The sequence below is a fragment of the Choristoneura fumiferana genome, chromosome Z (assembly GCF_025370935.1).
Source record: "Choristoneura fumiferana chromosome Z, NRCan_CFum_1, whole genome shotgun sequence".
NCBI lineage: Eukaryota > Metazoa > Arthropoda > Insecta > Lepidoptera > Tortricidae > Choristoneura > Choristoneura fumiferana.
The window spans coordinates 25,101,160-25,128,099 of NC_133472.1; the positions used below are offsets into that span (position 1 = coordinate 25,101,160).

The 26,940-nt window shown below is 36.7% G+C and overlaps 1 protein-coding gene across 1 annotated transcript; it reads left to right on the forward strand.

Moving 5' to 3' along the window:
• The first annotated feature begins 3,083 nt into the window (after window positions 1-3,083).
• On the forward strand, window positions 3,084-22,210 carry LOC141432439 (GATOR complex protein NPRL2-like). Its single transcript, XM_074094003.1, has 9 exons — window positions 3,084-3,551; window positions 3,904-3,995; window positions 5,985-6,141; window positions 7,466-7,577; window positions 10,284-10,531; window positions 16,269-16,379; window positions 16,465-16,599; window positions 19,698-19,858; window positions 21,871-22,210. Exons 1-9 carry the CDS (start codon window positions 3,447-3,449, stop codon window positions 22,061-22,063), a joined length of 1,314 nt encoding a protein of 437 aa, XP_073950104.1. The 5' UTR covers window positions 3,084-3,446; the 3' UTR covers window positions 22,064-22,210.
• The last annotated feature ends 4,730 nt before the right edge of the window (window positions 22,211-26,940 follow it).

Below are 26,940 nucleotides of genomic sequence, written 5' to 3' on the forward strand. Positions count from 1 at the left end.
TGTTGTAGAATCTACTATTGCTGGCGAGTACAGTAACACTATTTTTATCTTCCCCTCATACTCGTATATGATTATGTATAGACCAGCTTTTGCCCGCGGCTTCGCCCGCGTGGAATGTTATCGCGCGCTGTTCCCTTGGGTACTGTGCATTTTTCCGGGTTACTTATGTAGCCTCTCTAGCCCATAAACTATGTATACTTATGCCAAAAATCACGTTGATTTGTCACTCCGTGTCGACGTGAAAGACGGACAAACATAAACACAGTCATACAAACACAAACACTTTCGCATTTATAATATTAGTATGGATTAATATTTCCCCAGGATTTAGCTGGTATGTATAGTAACCTATACACCTACCTATACAACCTACCTGTGTACCTATTACATTTTTCAGGTTTTAAAATTGTACCTACATTCGCTAGGTACTCGACAAAATCATTTGTTGTTTTTTCAAAGAGTATAAAATACTAGTACCTCACTTTACTAGTACAGAGAAGATCGGACTCTGATCGGACGTATTTAAGGACGTGTTAATAAGTTCCCGCGTTTTTTTTTTAATTCAAAAAGCGCGCAGTTAAAAACGTAGTGGTTATATTATTATGCTCTTTGGCAGTTACGCGCCGCCCATCTTAAACCTGCCAGTATAACAAAGTGCAACATAAGTGCTTATTTCATACAATACCAGACTTCGATCTCCTTGGTCGTGTTGTTAGCACCAATAAAATTGCCTGTGTTTGCCCTATGTGAAAGTCTCACAGGGAAATGATTTACTTTGCTCGCACTTACCTATTTTATAAATTGCTTGCACTTAGTTTACAAATAGGTGAGATAAAAACTACTTTTCACTTCTCATGCTCTAAAAGTACTTACGTTCCTACAATTTTATTAGCTTTATATGAGTTTTTAATGCTCTTAATTAAATAAACTGTACAAACTACCTACACAAAAATAACGAAAGATACAAACATTAACATTCAGGGCGCACTGTAAAAAGTATTTTTCACCTCAGCACCTCAAACAGGCAGGTTTTGCTATGAGAAATCAGTGAGCAAAATCGCATTTTGCTCACTCCGTGAGACAAAGTAACTTTTTAATTATTTTTTTTAAATGCTGAGTACAGTGTTGGGTCTACTCACTGAATTCCAAATATTTGAACTTTACTTTGATCTGTCATTTCACTTCAACTCGAAAAAAGCAAGAGATAGGATCAAATTTGTCGATTACAAACTTAAATTAAATTTTTGGTATTAAAAATATATCGAAATATTTCCAAAATGTAAATTTTCTCGATCTTTTAATAAAGTATGCAACCTCGTTGCACGAAAGCCGCTTCTCTTGTTTTTTTTTATTAAAAAAAATTCCGTATACTGCCTCTACAGTATAATTATTATTTGATAGATTGAATGATTTTTTAACAAATCTATTTATGTTTATGTAATAGAAATCTTAATAAAAATCATATTTAAAGGTTTAATTGTTCAACCTTTTCAATTACCCCGAGATGAGGCTTTTTGCAGTATTAAAAAATAAGTGTGACATTAGTACAAGAAGTTAAGATTGCATGTTATGAGTATGCGATTTGTATTGTAGCTACTGGAGTCTTTTTATGGTTTTAAATGTAATTATTATATTTGATAATAATCGGATTCTATTTTTAAAAAATGTGTTTGTTTTGTAAACAGGTGTGACATATGTGGTTTTATTCTTATGTTACATTTAAATTATGTTCTCGCTGCTGAGGTGAAAAATTGTATGTGTCACACGAGACCAAAGTTTTTTTGCATCTCGTGTATTTCAATCCCTTGCTGATCTCAGGATTCTAACCTAGAATCCTTCGCTTACTCGGGATTCAAAATCAACACTCGCAACAAAAAACAACTTTGCTCTCTTGTTGCACAAATAACTATTTTTTGCAAAATAGTCGCATTAAGTAGTTCTGTTTTTTGATTCACTGAGATCTTTGTTGTGACAATGTGGCTGGAAATCATCAAGATAATTATGTTAATTAATAATTATTCAATAACTATAGGATAATTATTCAGTTATTAAACAATAATAACACATGTAATGAAATTAATGTTAGGTACCTAGTTGTTTGTTGTTGCCCGAAGAATTGCGAAACTGAAGTGGCAGTGGGCGGGGCACATTGCTCGCAGGACTGATGGCCGATGGGGTCAAAAGGTTCTTGAATGGCGTCCGCGGACCGGGAGATGAGCTGTCGGTAGGCCTCCAACAACTAGATGGAGTGACGAGCTGGTTAATATCGCGGGATCGCGGTGGATCCGAAAAGCACAAGACCGGTCTGAGTGGAGAGCCTTGGGGGAGGCCTATGTCCAGCAGTGGACGTCTTTCAGTTGACATGATGATGATGATGATGATGATGACCTAGTTTTTAGTTATCTCGTGTTCAGATAACACAGAATAAACAAAAAGTGACGTATTAAGTATGTTAATCGCGTTAGTTTACAAACTAAAAATTCTAATTCGAAGGTGTATGGACGATATTATCATTGATAACAATCAGTCCGTGATTATCGTGATAATCAAAAAGTTAATTATTCCGTATGCTTACTTTCCCTTATACCTATTATAAGATTTCGTACGAGTATAACCCTGTTTTCTCACACTGTACCTAATAATTAGTACGATGATCATATAATGACTATAGGTATACCTATTATAATAAGCTATTTCCCGCGACTTAGTCTGCGAAGAACTCTTTTAATGTTATTCCGCGGAATCTGCCCATTTTTTCGGGATGAAAACTACCTGTCTTTTCGAGGTCTTAACCACTCTCCATACTTACCAAATTTCACCTAAATCAGTTCAGCGGTTTAAGCGTAGATACGCATACAGACAGTCAGAAAATGAGATTTTCTTTCATATTTATAATATTAAGTAACAATTTATAATATTAAGTAACAATTTATAATATTAAGTAACAATTTATAATATAAGGTACCTTTTATTAATAGTAAGAGTAAGAAACAGGATTCTAGTAAATAAGGATGTATGACCAAAACTCTTTCGCCCTGCCTAAACATAAAAAAATCATACTGTCAGGCCTATGTCAGGCAGGATTGACGTGAGTGACGACGAATTTCCTAGAATTGATTGATTGATTGAAGTAGTGGAACTAAACTGTGTTTAAAGGCAGATTTACTACCCTGTATTTATTATAATAAACTATAATAGTCAGTAATAGTCACATTTTAATAGTGCAAGGCACGGTATTAAGGTATTAAGGTCAAATTCAGAAGTGACTGGTTCATCAGAAATCCAAAGTACCTATTTGTGCTAACGTGTACTTATTTTAGACGATACTTGTGTTATGACCACTGTTATAACTTATACCAATTACTTGGAAATTTGTAACTGCTTGCTCAACAGCGTTTGTATTGAATTTCTCAATACTATGACTGGTCAATTCATCTAATTTAAAAATGACGGAAACAAGGTATTATGAAGGGTGTGGAAGAGAAGGCCCAATACGATGCATCTTTTTAGGCGAATTTCATCCCGTGGCTGGCCCTAAAATCGCGTGTCAGGTTAGTATATTAAAGAAATATGCCACTAAGCAACAAAGATTTCATAACTTTGAATTAAATATTTACTGTATATTATGTATAAATTAATTTGGACATCAAGTAAAGAAATAAATCACAAGCTCAGCTTATGACATTATGTTGTTATGTATACCATCCAGTGCTTTCCCATGTCATAACATAAAGTCATCAATTAATATTTGATCAATAAGCAACCTTCATGTTTTTTTTTTAATGGAAAAATATTTCAATTTGTTTAGTTAAAATAACCATCCCTTAGTAAGGATCATAAGAACCATGCTAGCTATAGACATTTATAGGATTACCTAATTACAAAAAAAACTTTTGTTTTCAGTTTCCTGAAGATTATATATCTAAAGAAGTTTTTGATTCTATTAGTGCTTATATCATTCCCAAGCCGGAGATTCAACGATGTACAATGACAATGTAAGTGAACTTTGTAGATCAGCTAGCGCATTTACCAATTATTTGCCATGTTTCAATGAGACTATTAGTCAACTATTCAGCGAAATTTGATTGATTGATTTTAATAATTCTGTTTTTTTTTTACTCAAAAAAAGCTTGCACTTAAGAAACCATGAATGTCTATCCATGCTTTGTTATGCTTAAACTTACTGTGCCAATGCATTTTGTGATAACTTATATTGTGTTAACTTGAATGACTTGAGTAAATACTGTAAATCTTTAGGTGCATAATAATAATGCAATATTTTTTAGTGTGATTGGTTTAACTCTGCTGATGTAGAGAGAGTCAATTTTATTACAATGTCATATTTTGCTGACTGACCATGCTCAGTATAGTATGGAGAGTTATAATGTTAAATTAAATAAAATATCACATTCATACAGCTAAAGCGAATGTGCAGCCCATAGAAAATATGAATTTTAATTAAATGTATGTTTAAAACTAATATGATGAACAGGATGACTGGATGGCCAAGTGGTTAGAGAACTTGACTGTGAAGTTTGAGGTTCCGGGTTTGATTCCCCGCCGGGGCAGATATATGTATGGATAATATGAATGTTTGTTCTCAGGTCTTGGATGTTTAATATGTATTTAAGTATGTATTTATCTATTATGTTGCCTAGTATCTATAGTATAAGCTTTGCTTAGTTTGGGACTAGGTCAATTGGTGTCAGTGTCCCATGATATTTATTTATTTATTTAATATGCTAAGCGCAGTTCATAAAAAGCAATGCTGTGGTGCTACCAAATTAATTTTACTTTAGTTTTTAGTTTTATTTATATGCTTAGCAAACTACACACTATATATAATTCTGGCCAAGAAAAAGTGGTTTTGACTTTATAGTGGACCAGCTGTTACCTGCAGCTCTATCTGCAAGGAATATGTTTGTTAATATTCTGCGAGAAATATGAAATTTTTCATGATAAAAACTATCCTGTCCTTTTTCAGCTGTCTATTTGTTTGTGTTTTTTCTGTGCTATTCAATATAGTATTTTCGACTAAAATAAAAACATCGAAAATCAGTATATTTTTTTTATTTAATGTACAGAATACTAAAACTGAAAATTGGAATCAAATTTTTCGCTTATTTTCTTAATTATGTACATGTCATGTAGATATGGTATAATTATAGTAGTAAAATATCTTCTCTTCAACCCATTTAATTCGCAATGCAGTGGGGAAACTACAACCTTCTTTAAAAGAAAAACCTGACTTATTTTTAATTAATGATAATTGGCAATTGATGATAGTTGAAATAATGATAAGCTTAATGTTATCCTTTTTTTGAATACTATTACAATTTTTGCATTTGTATTCACATAGTATTTCTATTTCGCAATGTGGGTGTTTCATGAAAAACTAAAAACTGATAAATGGTGTAATGTGTACAGTACAATTGCTTGGATTATGGCATTCATCAGTTTTTAGCCTTAGTTGTCAGAAATCGTTTATTCATACAGAGGGTATACATTAGATATGTTTCAACTTCTAGACAAGAAATTATAAATGTGTAATGCAATCTTAATCAATAAATTAGACAGCACAGACTTTTATCGTAAATTTCATATACACCACTATGTTCAAAATGAAAAATAATTTATCTAATAGGATGTAAAAGGTTCAGCACTCTTGGAAAGACCGTTATTACCAACGAAAAGTTCCTCAAGAAACCTTTTTTTTTAATAGGAACTTTAGTAAGTTCCTTTTAGTTCTCTACTACTACTTAACCACATATAATCGTAAATATAAAATATTTATTGATAAAATGTAGAAACTAGTAACAAAATTACATGAACCAAATAATGTCTGTCTATTGTATACACATACATATTATGCAGCTATTAAAAGTCGAGAAATGCTGATAGAAAAATCCAAGCAATTGTTCTGTAAGTTATTTTCTTAAACTACCAATCAACACTGATAAGTCATAAATAATAATTTCTTTTAGAAATGCACTTGGTCACAAAATCGTGGGCTACCCAATAAGAATCGACAGTTCCCGCTATGAACGCAATGCGTACCTCTTCAATTTGTGTTTTGTATGCGACAGTTGGTCGAGAACTGTACAGTATGAGCCAGTTGTTAAGAAGCTTGGCGAACACTTGGTGAGTAGCTTTGAAATATTTTTTATTAAGTTATAATACTTATTTACTCTCTCAAAAACATTGATTTCTGATGATGTTCTGATGGAAATGCAATAATGTGGTGCGGTCAAGCTGATCTGATGATGGAGCCGGAAGCTAGGTGTTGGAACTACAAGACAGGGCAACATAACTTGTTAGTTTTAGGGTGTACATGCTAACAGCCTTATTCATAAAAAATCCTTAATTGAGGTTTGATCGGTCTGTTACTTAGCAGACTGATTAAGCTTGTTAGACGGTTGTCAAGAAGTATGATTCATAAACGCTTGCTAGCAGTCTGCTAGTTGTTGAGCTGCTGATAGACGGATTAGACGCGTTATGTTGGCAATCTTGACAAATCAAAGACAAAAAATGGCCTCATCGAAAATTAAAAAAAAAATTGACAGCAGTGACAGCAAATTAGCAGGAAAAAAAATAAGAAGCGAGATGTTTGTTTTCCCGCCATTTCCGATCCGCATGTTTATGTTTAAGTGCAAAAAGCCGTAATTATGTTAACCATCCTAATTTTATTTTTCTCATATTTATTGTTAGTAAAGTAGTAAAGTAGCAGTAATTTTAGAGGATTTTTAAATACAAATTCCTGAAAATAATTTTTCCTGTTTTTTTTTAATCTTTGCGTAACTTCACCCTTCACTAAAAATATCTTCGGTATGGTTTTTTGCTCTTGTCAAAGTCAGCTGTTCAAACTTGTGGCGGCCATTTTGTGACTTAGCAGGGATATAAAGGAGGGTCTACGGTCCTCTAACTTTCGCAGAGCCTTGATCGACTGATTAGCGCTAAAAGACGTTTATGAATCACGTTTTTTAGCATCGGGCCTTCAAGGAGGCTCTAACTTTTTATGAATAAGGCTGTAAGACTATTCTAAAAAGTTATGTTAATCAAGAATGTTTTTGTGTGAATGTTTACCATTAAAGTGTGTTATTAGAATTTTAAATTCATATTAAATGACATTGTAACGGATAACTCACGTCTTAAACGCGAGTGTGCGTGTTGCGGCAGCCGCCGAGTCGCGTGCTCCTGAGAAGAAGGGCTACGAAATAGCCCGAAACATGTCGAGCTAAACTCGGTTAGGGACGTGAGTTATCTGTTACAATATCATTTAATACCAGTGAGTCTCACGGTAGTTTCATGTTCAAAGTATTTTAAATTATAATTTAAAATACTACTAACACAATTCAATTATAATTTATTCTTTCGAGAGTTCGACTTATATAAATAATGCGTTCCATAACATGTCATCGCATTTTCTATCACTCTGTCTGTATACATATTCTTGTTTTCTGTGCAGACTATAATGGAAGAGGAGACGATGTTTGTGTCGAATGGGTCCACGAAGCTGCCCACTTTGCTGGCGCACCTCCTGCACGACCTGAACACGCATCGCAAGGCGACGCTTGTCGGTAAGTCCATTTCGGATTATAATGATCGAAAGATCTCTATTTTTTTTCACGCCTCTCATTCAGAAAAGTAACTTTTCCTCTCTGACGACAGGGATTGAAGTGCAACTTTTCTGTTTTTTTGCAAATTATTTTTTTTGAAGTTGATAATTGTAGGTAAAACCCACACCATTTTCTATGCTGTTTGCTCTTGAAATATATTAGAACTAGGCTTCGCTCGCGTGAACATTTAAAAAAAGCAAGCGATCAAGCAAGCATGCAAGTACGTGAGCATGTAAGCGAGCATGTAATTTTCATGTCATGAAGCCCAAGGTCGGTAAATGAGTTCTAATACACTCTCGTTCGTAATTCCTTATTTACCGCACTTAAGACACAATGTACTATAAATGTTGATTTTCTGTACCTAATTGCGAAAAAAATAGACCAACCGTAAAATGTTTTTAGTGTGAAACTATAGATCGTAATTAACACGTCGTTTAATGTATAGCTGAGTTTAGATAAATGAAAAGCTTTTATTTAAATAACGGAACTCAATTTATCTTCGATTCCGTGGCTAATCGTAAAAATTAAAAATAAAAATACTTTCCATCCTAGAGATGAAAATGCAATTTTCCACCCACGAAATTAAACTTTCCGAACAGGAGAGATGAGAATAACTATTTCCCGTCTGACGGTAGATTCCGGTGTATCAAGAACACAGGGAATGTATGTGAAAAGCGACAGAAAAGGCAACGCAAAAAACGCCGTTCTTTCCTCGCTTTTTCAATCCTGCTTTAGAGTGAGTCCAAAGGATCTACACAAGACGTCTAGGCTCCCACACAAAAGTGTAGAAAACGAATGAAAGAGGAACTAACTTCTGTACAAAATAGTCAGCTTTCACCTATTAGAGGCCCTGGGCACAACATGCTGCATTCGGTACCGGTGACCTGTCGTTTCGCCGAGTTTAATTACGCAGATTTTCGTTTCGCAGACAACTATTGGCAGATTTTTCTTTTCGCCGAGCAACGTTTGGTATAATTTCGTTACGCCTATTATTCGTTTCGCCGAGTAGTCGGTAGGAAGAATAGCGATAAGCAGATTTACGTTTAGTAGATTGTTTGTTTTGTAATTGTTTCATTTAACCGAACAACTGTTCGTCGAAACACGATAAGCAGAGTTATCACATGGCATTCATATTGATAAGTAGATTTAATGTTCAGTCGATTTAACTGTTCGTTGATACACGATAAGCAGAGTAATCACATGGCATTCAATAATTGTTAAGCTATTGCTTATACTATTGTATTGATTTTTGTTTCGTGATCTGCGTAGATAAAAACGGCCAAACGACAGGTAGGATTTTACTGAGTTGACTATTTTATACTAGCTGTTATCAAAATGAAGTTAGGTGCGACGACGAGCGTTAGCGAGGAGGAGTGTTAGGTAGAATTTCGACCAACAATGCACGAGCCGAGCGAGCGAAGCGAGCGTGCCGCGGCAGCGGCCGGCGAAGTGCCAGAAGCGAATCGCTAGCGTCGCGACTTGGTTTGTTTAGACTCCAATATAAAATAAATACAAATGATGGTCAAAAATACGAATATTACTTGCGTTATACGCTTAAAATTTGTGAGGGTACATGAGAAAATCATAAAGAATGCGTGGTCAGCACGCCTGGCGTGTAAAAATGCCAATGAGGCCATAGTGTAATCCACACATATTCGCGGTACTGAATGCCATTCCCCATGCGAAATGAAAGGTGCGAAAAGTTGATATTCGCACTGAATAATAGTTCAACCGTTACAAAAGCGAAAGGTTGTTCGACCAAACGTGCAAAATGTGTAGTGATTAATAGGCTAAACGAATGTCTGTGAATAGTTGTTCGGCTCACTGACTGATATGCCAAGTAAATAGTCTGCTAAAGGTTGAGTTACGAAACGTTACTCGACGAAATAATACATCTGCATACAAATTCATCGGCGTACCGTTACTCGGCGAAACGTTGTCTGCCAATCAATAATCTGCCTAAAAATAGTCGGCGAATCATTAGGTAACCGCATAAGCCTGGTTTTCAAGCGAGAGTGGAGAAACTATCGGTTATCGTTTGGTAATGGAGTAGGGACTATGCATCGCGCGCGGGGCCCTGGGCACGTCAGTGTGCCCAGTGGATAAGAGGGGCCTGAAAATAGTTGCCATGTTCAAGAATTTTAAATCAAAAATGTGCGAGTTACGTTGAAAGTGACGTCCTGGTCAGTGTTCAAAACATATAGAGGTACTACAGTCGAGTTCATAAACTTGTGAACAAAATTTTGAAAAAAAAATCTGAACACGACTCTATAGCTAACGGCGTAGAACTAAGCGTGTTCAGATATTTTTGATCAAATTTTTGCTCACAAGTTTATGAACTCGACTGTACTAGTGCTGAGGTTCCCTAATTTTTTTCTCATAGACCACTTTTAAAGTTTTGCGTTTTAAGGGGCTGTTTCACCATCCATTGATTAGTGTTAACTGGCGGTTAGGTGTGGTGCCGTCCCTATTTGTTTTGTTCAAATAGACGGGGACGGCATCACATTTAACCGTCGGTTAACGCTAATCAATGGATGGTGAAACAGCCCCTAATAGTCCTAAAACCCCTAAATTTTTACGCCAACGTGGACCCTAAGGAAACCTCTGCCCCTTACACGGTTTAGGTTAGGGACACTGAACTCGTGAATGACGTCATGTTGTTTGTAGAAGGGGACACAGTGATGCACCTGAAGGTGGTGGAGGTGCGCGCGGACCCGGCGCCAGTGCACGACCACGACGTGCCGGTGATGCTGGCGTCGGTAGGGCTGCCGCGGCCCGGGCGCCGGCCTCCGCCCCCGCCGCCCGTGCCCACGCAGCCGCCCGCCGATGGAGCCGACCAGTGCGACCCCGACATCGACGTTGATCAACCCTTCCAGGTCGACTTTAACGCCGACTGGGATCTCACAACCAGACAGGTGCAGCAATTGTTACGGGGATCCCGTGCCCCAATGACCTTCGATCTGAATTCCTTAGTTTTCTAATGATTTTTGTAGCTTATTATATTAACAACAACGGCTTTAAGCAATATAGCAGGTCGACTTTAACGCCGTGCCGACTGGGTATCTACACAACCAGACAGGTGCAGCAATTTGGTTAACGGGGATCACCGTGCCCCAATGACCTTCGATCTGAATTCCTTAGTTTTCTAATGATTTTTGTAGCTTATTATATTAACAACAACGGCTTTAAGCAATATAGTATCCCATATTTACTGCAAAGTTCATTGTTTTCGAAATATTTGGCATCAAAGTTGAACAGTTTTAGGCCAAAAAACTGATTTTCTGGCCATAACTTTTGTGTTAATTAGTTTCAAAGGAAAACCCTCGACCAGTTTTTAGAGACGTCAAGGGCGATCCCAAATATGTAGATTTCGTATATGTTAGATCTTTCACGTCAATAGAGATACGAAATAAGTGTTTTTCAGACAATGTTTAAAAAAATTATACAAAATTAAGATTATTTTTTTTCGCAAAACCGGTAGACAAAAATGAAGATAAAAGATTGGAGAACCGATAGCCGTTTGATTTAAAACTCTATCTGTAGTGCAAAAGTAGGAGATGCGATTCAAAACTTGTCAAAAATCAATGAAAACCTCGGGTAGCCCCTTAACTGCGCTAATTTAAATATATTTGTTAAGGGATTAGATCGTGATTACCTTCCCTGCCCTACCCGTGATCATGATGCATACAGTACGGTTCTTGGAGTTAACACTTGACAGATGGGCGTGACTTCAGTCAATTTTCAACTTAGAGGTCATACAAATAAAATAGTTTTTACATAATCTGTAAATGTGGGTAGAGTTATACTAATAATGGCTTTATTTGTATGACGTCAAAGTTGAAAATTGACTGAAGCCATCTGTCAAGCCCATCTGTCAAGTGTTAACTCGAATTAATCAAACTGTACAACTGCATCGAAATTTTTTTGTCTTCGGGTAATCGTCGAGTGAAGTCGTGGTTTTTGATAGTTCCGTCAATAATTTATAGAAGTAAGTACAAGTTTCTTTGTGTTATTGAGCCAAATATTGATCTCGCTTCATTCTTCGGAACGTGTTTTCCAGACCAGTTATCAGTTAAGTTTCGGAATACCCTCACATTTTTTTTATTTTCTATCGCGCGTGTGACAACTGACGTGTGTGTTGACAGATGACATCTGTCATCTGGATGGAAGCCAAACGTTTTCCTAGGGATACCACATCAACAAATTAAAAATCTCACAACGCAACAAAAAAAATATATTTTTATTTTTTGGATTCCTCCCAATGAGTTGTCACGGTTGCTTTGGTAGTGCTGCAGGCAGTAATCTGTTGAAATGCAATTCTTGTGCTGCCTTCTACTGCAAGCCCTGCCTTGGAGTTACAGCGGAAGAAGCGTCCAGGCTGACTACAACGGAGTTGGCGTCCCTGGGATGGCGTCTCTTGTATGAATATCACTAAGCGCAAGATCAGAGATGATCCTGATCCGGTGAGAGCAGAGCAGTCCTCTGTACTGAACTTGGATTTGGACATGTCTTTTGATACCGATGTACGCAATGTAGGTGAAACCCTTTCGCTGGACACGATTAGTCGTCTTCTGGATCACAAGCTCGCCCCTTCATCCCCATTCATGTCTAATCTAAGGTCTATTTTAAGAGAGGACATAAAAAAGATGATTGAAGTCGAGGTTGGTTCTTCTATGCAGAAATTAAAGGATGATTTTACGGGCACTACGGATTTCTTGGCTGCCGAACAGAATGACTTAAAAAGCGAGATCAAGGCTAAAGACAAGCAAATATCGGCATTACAGAGTGAACACTCCCGTCTGCTGAAGGAGTTGCATGATATTCGAGGATTGGTGGGTTCTATGGACAAGATGTCGCGTAGCCGTAACCTTGAAATACACGTCGTGCCCGAGAGTCGTAGTGAAAACGTTCTTCAACTTCTAAAAGCTTTGTGTGACACAATCAATTTTCCGTTGAATGAATCTGACGTCCACGCCTGCCGTAGAGTGGCCAAATTTGATAGGACTTCGAACCGTCCCAGAACTATTTTGGTCACTCTTTCCTCGCCTCGTCTCCGTTACAGCCTTATGTCTGCCTTTTTTTCGCTTTAATAAGGTGAATCCTAACGACTTATTGCACTCAGGTCACTTGGGCCTGGCTGGTGAGAAGAGAAGAATATTTATTTCGGAACATCTGTCACCTGAGCTTAAACAGCTACATGCGGCAACAAGGCGAGCTGCTCGCGAGCGTGGATACGAACGTGTTTCTGTGAGATATGGTCGCATTTATGTGCGAAAAGACTTAAAAGACGAATCTTCTAATTATATTCATGTTAAAAGCATGGAATGTCTTAGTAAATTACCATAAATATTGTGTAAGTATTATTGCTAAAGTAAAAGCTTACAGTTGTTGTTTGGCTCTCTTATTCCTACAATGTTACGAATATATTATCAGAATGTCAACAGATTTAAGCCTAAACTTACTGAATTTTTCCTCAATACTTTGCATTGTAATTATGACATTATTTGTCTAACAGAGACTAATCTAGATGGTGCTATATTTAATGGTGAACTATTTGACCAAAATTATAATGTTTATCGACGTGACCGATGTGATACGATTATTAATAAGAAGAGCGGTGGCGGTGCCCTCATAGCTGTCAAAAAACATCTTAATGTTGTCCGTCGCTCTTCGTGGGAGAGTCAAGTAGAGGATGTCTAGGTTACAGTAGTTTCTAATGATTGCACCACGCCAGATATCCATTTATGTGTTTGTTATCTACCACCTGATGACCTGATTTACCAATTTGTGCGCTTGAAATTTTCTATGAAAATTGTCATAAAAATATTGTTGGTGAAAAAGAAAATGATGAGTTTATTCTCATCGGAGACTTTAATGCTCCTAACATTACATGGACCAAGTCGCTGCATTTACTCGCAATGGAGCTTGGTGCCCCAGTTGATCGTAGATCTGAGTTGTTGTTTGATACATTATCACTTTGCAACCTAGCCCAATTCAATAATGTGCCTAACCAAAACAATAGATACCTCCATTTAGTTTTAAGCACTATTTCTAATATTAAAGTATGTGGTCCCCTGCGCTGAGTAGAATTGATGTCCATCACCCTCCCTTGGCAATTGATGCCATTGTTAATGTTTCGTTTAATAAAATCAAGGACAACCATACTAAACGATTAAACTTCCACAAATCGAACGTTGAAAAGATCAAAGCTGAATTAAAAAACGTAGATTGGGTTGCTGTTCTTTCCTCAGAGGACATTAATGTTTGTGTTTCTAATTTCTATGACGTTTTAAATAAAATAGTTTTATCTCACACACCGTATTCCAAATCGAGGGAAGGCAATTATCCTTTTTGGTACAGCAATGCATTATTAAATTGTCTCAAAGAGAAGGCCAAATTTCATAGACTGCACAAAAAGTATGGAAATCCTAGAGACTATGATGCATTCTCAATATTGCGTGCAAGATGTAAAGTGCTTATTGATGTATGTATGCTACAAGAAAATGATCTCCTCGGTTGAGGACAGTGTTAGGGATGACATCAAGATGTTCTGGAGATTTGTTAATAGTAGAAAGAATCATTCCGCTATCTCTGAAAACATGGCGTATGCCGGTCGCACCTGCTCTAATGGTTCAGATGTGTGTGAACTGTTCTCAACATATTTTGGTTCTGTTTTCGAGAAATCCTCTTCGGGAACTAAATCTGACTTTAATTTTAAACCCAACTGTGATAGTATTTTGGCTTCCATAGTTATAAATGAAAACACAGTTGGCTCTATCATAAAACAATTAGATAGTACCAAGGGAGCGGGACCAGATGGTATTCCTCCTTCAATAATTAAAGCTTGTGGTTCTGAATTATGTGTGCCTTTGTGTCTCATATTCAACAAATCATTATCTTCTGGTTGCTTTCCTGACGTCTGGAAATCAGCGCATATCGTGCCTGTCCACAAGGGTGGAGATAGGTCGCTTTGTGAGAACTACAGACCCATAAATATTCTTTCTTGCTTTGCTAAAATCTTTGAGTCATGTGTATACGATGTTATTTACAATCACGTAAAGCACTCCATTTCAGAAAATCAACATGGATTTGTAAAGAATCGATCAACAGTGAGTAATCTTCTCAATTATAAGATTATTTGTGTAGTGCTTTTGCGAAAACTAGTCAAGTTGATTCCGTTTACACCGATTTTAGCAAGGCTTTCGATAAGGTGGATCACTTGTTGTTGTGTCATAAACTAAAGGATATTTACGGTATTAGTGGTAGTCTATATCGATGGATATGCTCTTACCTTTGCAACCGGAGCCAATTGGTCGCTTTGAAGGGTTTCAAGTCTAGCCCAATTCCTGTTACATCTGGAGTACCTCAAGGATCCCACCTGGGACCACTTCGGTTTGTTATTTTTATCAATGATCTCGTTAGTAACTAGTCTTGCCCTAGTCTCCTTTATGCCGATGACCTAAAAGTCTACCGGAAAGTGGACATTGTCAACGATTGTTTATTATTACAAAAGGATATTGAATCTGTCCTCAATTGGTGTTAAGCAAACCGAATGTTGTTGAATGTGGGAAAGTGTTTTGTCATTTCATTTACTAGAAAATATAATCCCTTGGTATACAATTATAGATTGGCTGGTAGTAATTTGAATAGACAGGTGGTAGCCAGGGATCTTGGCGTTCTCTTTGACAGTCAGCTTTCCTTTCGACCTCATTATGAGCACATAGTTAGTAGAGGAAAGCAGCTTTTGGGATTTATACTTCGGTCCACTAAACACTTTAATAGGCCACAGAGCGCGATTTATCTGTTCTACAGTTTAGTGCGTACCATCCATGAATACGCTTGACCGGTGTGGTCACCATTCTACTCAGGGCATTCGTTTCGAATTGAAAGTGTACAGCGAAGGTTTCTCAGAATTTGATGCTTCCGGTACAATTTGGGTAAGCCCCTTTCAGGTTACAGCGCCAGACTTGATAGATTTAGAATGACATCACTTGAAATACGTCGTAGACAATATAGCATCGTATATTTGTACAAAATCCTTCATAGCCATATTGATGCGCCATCCCTCTTATCACTTCTAAATATCAACATTAAATATAGAATACGAAAACCTAAAACCTTTTCACTCGAAGTCTTTAAAAATAATACATCCTTTTATAATCCAATAGTTAGAATGTGTAGGGAGTACAACGACTTAGCCGGTGCTCATGAAGACCTAGACATATTTGGTTCAAGACTCAATGTTTTTGTCAGCAAATTAAGGATTGTCCTCAGTTCAGTTGTGTGAGGATTCTAAGTAAAATATAATAAATTATGTTTGTTAACTAAATGCATGTATAGTTTATCTTGTATTTATATAAATATTGATACTTTTCTTTTCTTTTCTTTAAGTTTTAATTGTATCACTTTTTTCATTATGTGTACACATAGTTTGAATTGTAAATGATCTCTTGCCTTAATTATTCTCATTACTGTACCGCATGTTTACAATTTGTTTTGTGTGCCAAAGTTAATAAATAAATAAATAAATAAATATCGGTGGCACATTAAAGTTAATTACGGGTAACATCCCGCAAAAACATATTTAGTGTAAATAACGTATGTATCACTAAAATCTGTTACATTATTAATTCATATTTTTATGGATTTCAGCTTTTGCCGTACATCACTGGATACAACCACGTATCGAAGATTGCTGCTGATACAAATGTTGAGAAAACATTAGTTAAATCATGCATACAAAACCTGGTATATTATGGAGTGGTATGTATAACTATCTTCATTGTTTTGATATAGGTATCTGTAGTTTTAAAATAAAAATGCCTATGTTATTTTCTTTTGGTTTCAGGTCACGTTAATACCGGTGATAAAATTTACTAACATGTACAGAGCCACTCCCAATTTAAGCCAACTATTCAGTGATCACGAATTACAAAAGTCTTGCCTGTCCTTTATCACAAATGGGTCCGATAGTAAAGAAAAGGTAATTTTTATTTTTATTTTTTTGGGCAACTTAAAATGATTTATTTATTTGATTTATTTGATTATTTATACAAGAAGGTGGTTTTCTATCGTATTTATCGTAAAAGTTTGCATTTATCGTGCTCTGACAATTAGCTCCATGCAGGCTACCTTGGTTGCAACCCCCCAAATAAAACCCTCGACCTTAATGTGCTTGTCATGAAACTTGTCGTGGTCGGTAAATGTGTCATTGCGTGACAATTTTTCTTGTCATGAAGCCCAAGGTCGGTAAACGGCTCAATGCCCGTACTAATGCTGCTGCACGCACGTCAGGCGCATGCTGCTCGGCGCTGCCAAGAGCGCAGCCTAAGGTATCGCCAATATTTGGAATAATTATATTTTTTCTTTTAGAAATATAAAATATTACTCGCAAATGTGATGAAAAACATTGTATGTCGCACGGGCGGTACTAGAATTACGAAAATCGACTCATTAAAGCCTTGTGTTCGACTTCGTGCTTCTAATAGACTCTCGTTCGTAATTCCTTATTTACCGCCCTTAAGACACAATGTACTAATGTACGCCCTTAAGACTCGAGGGTTTTGTAGGCTGTTCAATTTTTTGTTATTTTTTTGGAGTCGGGTTTACATTTTGTTATTGCTTATACCTACGTTTTCACTTGTGAAGACAAATCAAACGAGCCCAAACTCTAGAAGGCTATAATAATATAATTTTGTTGCTGAGATGCTGTGTGTGGCCACCTTCCGGCTCCACCATAACACAGTATATATAAGCTAAAGCTTTAGCTTATATATATACTGTGTCTATTTTGAGCAAACTACTTTATGGTATTCCGTTATTTAATTAACACTTTATTATTATTGTAATCATTTTTGTAATAATTGCTTACTGTATCGTATTTATAAATTACATTTTGGCCTCTCCTGAAGTCTCCATTTTATGTTAATTAATATTACAGGTGACGATATCTACCTGGGTACAACAAGATTATGATTGCATGTAGTCAGCCAATTTTATTCCTAGGCCACCACAGAACCGTGTCGTAATGAAATACATGTTACATTTGACACTAAACAATGAAGTTCCATATTAATGAATATGTAAATGTCACTTATTGATTGACAGTTCGGGTGCCTTCGTATTCTGATTGGGATCTGAAGACTTATACCTAGTGCAGTCCACGAAGACGCGTGATTTTGTCAAAATTAGACATTAATGACATTGTAATAAGAACCACGGCACGCGTCATCGTGAATGACACTATGGTTTATGTCAATTCAATTTATAGAAAGGGTAAACAAAGACGCCATTAACCCGACCACAGATATTTAATGATGCGAAAACATAGAACCTATTGCAAGATGATTAATCTGTTCAGTAAATCGATTAATTTATTAATTGACTAGATCAAAGTATTTTTGTCTATTTTATTATTTACAATACTTCATTTAATTCCAAAGACTGTTTATTCAATTATACAAGCAGTAACTATTTTTTAATTTTAAGTTAAATAAATAAATCGCTTATTCAATCGAGTATTAATCGATTTTTAAAATGTCAAATTTTCCACCATCTCTACGCTAATCTATGCTACTGCAAATTTTACACTAGTTTCATTCAAGAAATAACGTTAGATTTATTGACGAAGATTTTTTAAATGAAAATTAAACATTGAAATCAAGTGAATTTTGGTAAAAAAAGTGATTAGACGTCTAGTTAAATAAACACGAATTATAGATTAATGTGTTATTGTTATTGATTCGATCCAGTGGGTGTTTATACAAGAATTTGGATGAAATCGGTCTGTTTACACTTTCCATAAATTGGATTGGTATAACGTATACCTATATCGTCAAACACACTTGGAATTACAATCGTTTCCACCACTTCTTTTTGACACGCGGTTTTCCACCACTTCATTTCAGCGCAGCGCATTAGACAATACGGCCTCTGACTTTTCCCGACGAACATACATTATTCACTAAATCTATGCCTTTTATTTAGTCAATGATGAAACATGATTTAGTTTTAAAAATTAACAGGCAGGACCATAGGTTTACATAAACTATTGTGGAAATAGAAATCGTCACTTGCAAGGTATTTTTTTTATTATGGAAAGCCAGCGGGTCATCTGATACGAAATGGACTGACGAATGAACGAAACTACGGACGATTCCCAAGAGCTGGCATGAATGGATTGAACGAAAGTAATGTTACTTAGACATTTATGTAGGAAAATGACAGATGCATGACATTTTTATATTTGTGTGAATACAAATACTTTCATTCACTCATTCAATCCATTCGTGCCAGCTCTTGTACAGTCGAGTTCGTAAACTTCTGAGCAATAATTTGATCAAAAATATCTGAACACGCTTCTACGCCGTTAACGATAGAGTCGTGTTCGCATATTTTTGATCAAATGTTTGCTCAGAAGCTTATGAACTCGACTGTACCTACTTACGTGCTTAATATGTAAACAAATGGTTGCGTTTGGTTTCGTACATATTTAACACAGATTTAATTTAATTTTATTCATTGTACACTATTCCTACACAAACTTAGTTGTGCTGATTCCGGTTCAACACGTTAGATATAAAGATAGGAAGGTATTGACTGAAAATAAGCCCTATAGTAGGCACGTGTATACGTGAAGTAAGTATTTACTTCAGCGTAATGCTTAGTTAAATTCCTTTTCTACGTAATGAAATGGTTTTATGATTTGTTTATTATTTTAGGAGTCAGTGTATTTTTTGATGTCGTACAAAGTCTATGTCTATATTATCACTTCTAATGCGAGATTTACACTCTCGCCTGGTGCGTTCGCGCTCTCGGTTCATTCGAGTTTGAACCTTGTGCTGAGCAGGTTTTAAGCTCAAAGACAACTGAACTCGCCACGAGAGTGTAAACAGGAAGCTCGTCACGTGAGGCGCGGGCCGAGATACGAGACGAGGCGCGAAACGAGGCACGAGGCGAGAGTGTAAATGCCGCATCACAGTCTCACCTCGTACCTCGCCTTGCGCCTCGTCTCGCGACTCTTACGCGAGTGTAAATGCGGCATAGGTTTTATTTGGTTGAGTGTTAGTTGTTGTTTGGCAGCCGTCGATGTCGGACGTGCTGGCGATCCTGTGCGCGCTGCAGCAGGGCACGACGCTGCGCGCGGTGTGCGAGCGCTACGCGGCCGCCGCGCGCCCCGCCTTCGACATACGGCAGCTGATCCTCTTCGCGCAGCTGCACGGCTTCATCAAGTGCCTTAAACGGTTAATAAACACACTATACTGCCCTCATAGGGCAATGAGGGCTATCGTGTATGAATTCGCCGCTAGTGTTGCGTGAGGTCTCCGAAATGTCAAATCTCATAGTTTTTGGGTGAGGTACGCGGGTTTATTTATTATTAGAATAATTTTGTGAATATTTTGGATTACCTGAAATTAATTATGGCAATTATGCGTTACGAGGCAACGAATGCCAGTGTTTTGAGACAGTTTTGTGTTTCGGAAACTTTTGTCCTCCCTTTTTTTCCGAACAAAACGGGACTACGCAACACTGTGGTTGCTCGATATTTTTATGGTACGGTTTTAAGGTGTATTAAATATGATTTTAATCTAAACTTTGTTTTCACGCCCGTAATAACAGACTTTGAAAGCCACACTTAAAAACCCTCACGCAACAGTGGCGCCATCTAAAAAGACAAAAAACGATATCCCTCATTGGCAGTATATAATTTTTAAGACATTTCGAGTATACAGAAAATACAATTTGCTTAGTATGTATGTATGTATGTAAACACTTTATTGTACAAAATAAGTAAACAAACACAGATGACAAACAATGAAATATATGTACAAAGGCGAACTTATCCCTTTAAGGGATCTCTACCAGTCACCCTTTGAGTTCATCTGATAGAGAATTTTTCAAGCTACGTGATGGTATTTTTTAATTGCAGTATCAAGCACGTAAAAACGTTCGCAGTTGATAACGTAGCCGTTGCGTCTTTCGGAATCCATTACATTTCCATTGGAGTAACTAAAAACTAAACTGTGCCCTTAAATTACGTTTCACGAAGAAACTTTGATGGTTGACATTTCGGGATTTTAGATGCGTATTTTATGATTGTTTTTTTGGAGTCTTTTTGTATTTTTTATTTCAACTTCAAATTTGTTACTTTTACGGGTATCCCGTGAAACCATATCGAAAATACAAACTGAGACATGGATGCACGGAAAAACCAGAAAAAGAGACCAGCGCTGGGAATCGAACCCAGGTCCTCAGCAATCCGTGCTGCGTGCTATAACCCCTACACCACCGCTGGACAGGAATCTAGACACGAATTTTTCCTATGCATACATATCTCAGGTTGCTTATTTCTACTACGCTACTTATGCAGCAGCACTTGCGACATCTATGTTCCGCTCTCATCGAGAGACGTCACACTCTTTCGGAACCAACCGCAATCAAAATCATAATTTCAATCATAATTTGATTGCTTAGTAGCGACATCTCTTGTCTGGGTGAGCGGTTGGTTCCGAAAGAGTGTGACTTCTCTCGATGAGAGCGGAACATAGATGTCGCTAGTGCTGCTTTTTAAGTAGCGTAGTAGAAATAAGCAACCTGAGATATGTATGCATAGGAAAAATTCGTGTCTAGATTCCTGTCCATCGGTAATGTAGAGGTATAGCACGCAGCACGGATTGCTGAGGACCTGGGTTCGATTCCCAGCGCTGGTCTCTTTTTCTGGTTTTTCTGTGCATCCATGTCTCAGTTTGTATTTTCGATGCGTATTTTGTATGCGTATTAAACGTATACTGAACTGCAAAAAAACTGGCCCTCAAATGTATGCAGTTAAGGTAATTTTCTATGGAGAGTGGGTCAAGTTTTGTGCTGCTCAGTATAGCTTATCTGTTATTCCCAAGATCTAACTGTACCTACCTACCTATACCAAATTTCATCCAAATCGCTAACCATTTTAGCGTGAAAGTTATGTAGGATTCAGATGGAATGTAATAATCCTAAACATTGTCTCGGCATTTTCTTCTTTCTCATTTTTTGCTTCTCATATTCAGCGTCGAGTGACCATAATGAATGAACTGATTGATTCAGGCGCTACTTTGCGGAGGTCCACATCAATGAACTACACTATTTTATATTTCTTCTGCGCTTTTGTAGCGGAGAAGCAAGGTCAATTAATGTAGTTCATTAACGAATAAACACAACGTTTGCGCAAACGTAGTAATTTTTAACTTGCTTTTACTAAACTGTAATGTCTTTCAAGGTTTCCGGTGTACATACGGCCGCCGTCGCGGTCGAACGGTTTCAACCGTCGCCCGGAGGCGGCGCCGGGGCTGCGGCGGCTGTTCACGGGCCGGCTCTGCGCCGACGAGATCTGCTGCCTGGCGCGCCTCGACCTACCCACGCTCGATCAGATCATAGAAGACGACCCCAACGTCGCCGTCATCTGGAGATAACGACGTATTACGCCAACCTGACTGTAAAAACGTTCCTTCTAGACTTTTCGGACCACGCTTGGCGCATCGTAGGTTCCTCTGATCGATGACTGCCAATTATACTTAAATTATTTATCATAGAAGTGCAACGTAAGCAGTTGTTTTAAGAGTTAGAACCCATTCTGTAATAGTAGCATTACTTTAAAATAAAAATTTCATGTCCTTTGAATAATTTCAACGTACCTAATGGAAGAGGGCAGAATCTTTACTTAAGAGTACCATACTCGAACATGTTGAATGATCTTGATTTGAACAGGAAATCATAATTCTGTATACAACCTTGTCATTTTTGCGTAGACTGCAATTGCCTGTCATGTATTTTGTTGAAGAGCTTTCTTGGAGTTTATATTCCGTTTAGGTTATGGATTTTAAGCGAAAGTTCAATATTAGCCGAATTAAATTATCCCGTGAAGTGATACTTTTTCTGCAGTTAATGCAGTTGAAGCTTTTACTTTTAGCAAATTCTCGATAAGTATTTTCCACGTGGGTACTTAAAAGAAGATATTGCGTATTTTTTTTAATTTAAATGTTGATGTTATAATAATTAATTTGTCGAAAGTGAAGCTCGGAAAAAAAATTGTAAGTTGCCACAAAGCTTAATCAAAATACGGTTAAGGGATGAGGGAGAGGCTTATATTAATGTGAATTACAAATTTTAGATCTTAAACTTAACTATTAAATTACCAGAATTGTAAAAAAAGCTGTCTTTACAAGCTTTTTAGTATTATATTATGAAGAGAGGCTTCTTGTACTTGTGTAATTTTAATGAGCTTTTTTAATGAATGGCTTCGGTGTTTTTGCACCTATGGTTTCGATCACCTGAAGGGCTTCATGTTTTTATTCAGCAAAACTATTATGAGTATCTAGATGTTTAATTTTATTTAGTTGATTTTGTAAATTCCTTACAAGATAATAGTATAAATGATGGCTGTGCTCTATAATGATACATCAGACTATGGCGAAGTGGAAAATTATGAATATTTTTTTAAATGTTATGAGTTCGTTTTGTTTTCGTTTATTTTGACCGGGTGTTAGATATTATTGAATAATATCACCTGGTGTTGGTGCCCGTGGACTGTTTTACCGCCCAGGGCAGGCGCTAGGGGCGCCCAGTTTTAAAACGAACATGTATTTCGTTATGTTTTAAGGCTGTCTTAGGAAAAAATATAGATATAAATTATAAGTGCGATTTACAAGTATTTAAAAATTTATAGATTTGTCAAACCTGATTTAATGTTTTGCTGCAAATGGCCCTAAACATAGGCGGTTGAAATTTGAAAACTGCCTGTAAGCATTTTTTTATGAAATAAGAATATAAGGTTGCGAATTAATTTACCAACAGCCATCGATAATTTTTGTTTTGTTCCTATCCAGTATTTACTTCTATCTACTTTTAACGATAGGTTTTTTTTTATTTATCAGTAGCAAATTAAATTGAATTGAAGTTTGGTATATACATATACGTGTAACTTGGGTAGGTGGTATATTTGATACGTAATGTAACGGTAGTAATTATTGGAAAAGGTATAGGTAGAGTCATTCACGATGACGCGGGGTTTTTATTACAATGTCATTAATGTCTAATTTTGTCAAAATCACGCGTCTTCGTGGATGGCACTAGGTATTTATAAATCATTACAATGTAGCTTTTCAATTTGTGTATTATTCAAATAAATCGTTTGAATAATATTCAAAAGTCCAGCTGGTCACAGGAAAAGAGTACTACATAATTAAATAATTTTCATGATATTTTTTTGAAAAGTGTCAGTAGCTTCTATTACTGAAAGTAACGGACAATATAGCGCAAAACATTGACAAGTGAACAATTACAGTATGAATTCTGTACTCAATAAAAGAAAACGATGCACAATCAAAAAAATACTATAATGAAATGAGTTCCTAAAAATATAAAATAAAAAATACAGCATAATATGTAATGTGAAAACAATTCCATACAGATGTATGACAATGTAAGGCATTACAGAAGCTATGCCGCCTATTTTGTGTGATAGAAATAAGTATAATTTCTTCGTTATTTTATCATAATTTATTTGAGTTGCAATAATAATCGGTTGTAGTAATAATCTAACCTTATTCATAGAAAGTTACAGACTTGTTTCAAGAAAAAATCCAAATGTCAGACACAGATATGTGTCACAAACACTTTAACGGCTAACCTACGTATCGGTATTTCACCAGTAGATATTTCTCCTAAATCTTATTTTCCCAAATAACTACGTAGTCGGTCCCAAAGTTATGTCACAAATGAAAATAATGATTAAAACAAAAGTACCAATCAGTTTTTAATAAATTATATAACAATTTTAAGTACATTTAATAAAAAAATATAATTACTTAAAATTATTCAAAATGACTTCCATTGTTTTTAATACAGGCCCTTAATCGGCGCAGCCAGTCGTCTATCGCAGCACGCACCATTTTAATTTCTATTTCAGCGACTGCTTTTCTTAAAGATGACTTCAGGCTCTCAAAATTTTTATGGGGTTTAGCACAGACCTTCCCCTCTAAGACCTGCTAAATTTTAAAGTCCAGAGGATTAAGGTCCGGACTGGAGGAAGGCAAATCTTCGTGTCTTATAAAGTCGATTTTTTGACGTCAAACCAGGCTTGAGTGTTCTTGGCTTTGTGTGCTGGTGCAGAATCCTGCTGGAACACAAAATTACAGTGTGTATGACAAGATCGTGACCGGTATAATTTTTATTTTTTAAATAGCACCCATTAAAAAAAAGTACTGGCTGAATAGCATGGTCTTTAACGTACAATGCTTTGTAAAAATAAAATAAAAAATCTGTCAGTTTCCCGCCAAAAGCATATTTTCCAAAATGAGTGCCGCGTATGCTACACGGTACGAAACAGTGTTCCTCTGTTTACATCCGAAAGGACCCAAAATGTCTCGCGATCGGGCCGCTTAGTACATGAATAAGTCGAAGGCGTTTGTGAACAAGTGGGTGAAAAGATACTCGGAAACAAAAAACGTCGACGACTTACCAGAACGCGGGAAAACAAAATCAACCTCTTCTGCAGAGAATAAGCGGATTTTACAAATATTTATGAAAAATCCACTTTTATCTTTGCGTTTCGGGCAAGAAAAGTTAAAAAATATGGTTTATCTATATCTATAGATACAATACGAAGACGTTTGATGGAAAATGGATTCAAATTTCGAAGTACTATGAAGAAACCGCTCCTTACTGAAAAACACACGGGAAAGAGACTGTCATGGGCGAGTGAAAACAAAAACCGGGATTGGAATAATATAATATTTTCAGATGAAGCTTCATTTTGGGCAGCTAATTACTCAACCAGGGCTTGGTCTACGGCTGATAACAGATTGCTCGTGCGGACCGTCAAGCACCCAGTAAAGGTGCATGTTTGGGGATGCTTCTCAAAACAGGGTTTTGGCCTTTTGCACTTGTTCACTGGTTCACTGGATGCCCTAAAAATGACGAAAATTTATGAAAAGGCATTGTTACCTTCCGCTAAGAAGATGTTTTCAAGGCATAATGCTTCATGGATCCTGCAAGAAGATAATGACCCTAAACACCGAAGTCGGGTTTGTACTGCGTGGAAGGCTGAAAATGGCATCGATGTTTTGGATTGGCCCTCACAATCACCCAATGCTAAGCCAATAGAAAATGTATGGGCGTGGATGAAGCTGAAATTACGAGGAAAAAATACTGTTAGCGTTGCTGATCTATCTCGAGAACTGAAGTCCATATGGAAGTCTTTACCTCGCAGTTACGGTGAAAATTTAGTTGAAAGTATGCCTCAAAGATGCCAAGCGATTATAGACAATTCGGGAGACTGGACACCTTATTAAAAATAAAGCATGAAAGTGTAATTCATTAACTATATAATTATAGAATTTCGCATCATAATTCTTTTCCTTTTTCGAAGTTTTACCGGTCACGTTCTTATCATACATAGTGTATGTCCTGAAAATAGCGTGTTGGGCAGATCTTTGACATGATTATCCAAAACCGTCTCTTGGTACACTTTCGCACTGATTTTGACCCCTTTTTTGCAAAAATGAACCTCAGTTGGCCCGTAATAAGATCAGAGAATACTCTTCAGAGCTCCTAGCGTACACTCTATCATTCTGTTTGTTGTACTTCTCTTCAATATCGAAAATCTTTTCGTCTGTAAAGAGGATCACGGTGTCGATTTTTCGCGTACCGCATTAACAACTTCCGGGATCTTTTAAGCCTTATTGTTTTTAGACTGGCATAAAGTAAGTGCCCACTCTATTTTTTGTATGCTCGTAGACTAAGATCTTCGTTTAAAATCTCAACGCCATCAACTTCTGTTTTCGGACAGGATTTCTTGCTTCTTGATCGCTTTGATCACTGCTGGTGTTCGTACGGAGCGAGGCCGGCCAATTCTTTTCTTGTCCTCATCAATAGTACGATACACAAACCTAAGCGTTATATTTAAATTTTTGAGCAACTTGAAAATGGTACTTGGCGATTGACCACAGCGGTGCAATGCTTATTGAAAATACTCGATAATCCGAATTTTCCGCCTACAAGTTGTCGACTCGGATTGATTAATTTTTTACGCTCGTCAATTTGATGTGCATTTCGTTCGAGTCTACCGTACACCTGTACGAAATTATTAATATAGATAACCCATAATGTCCTTTTAATGTTAACTTCCCATAAAACTACAAGTGTACTTACATAAAATACAACTTTCCTCTCAATTGATTTGTTTAAGCTATTCATATATTGTAAATGTACTCCGGTTAATCTGATATGTAAAATTCTCGGGACAAAAATGTTTGTGACCAAACTCCTTCAAAACTTCTTGACCGATATT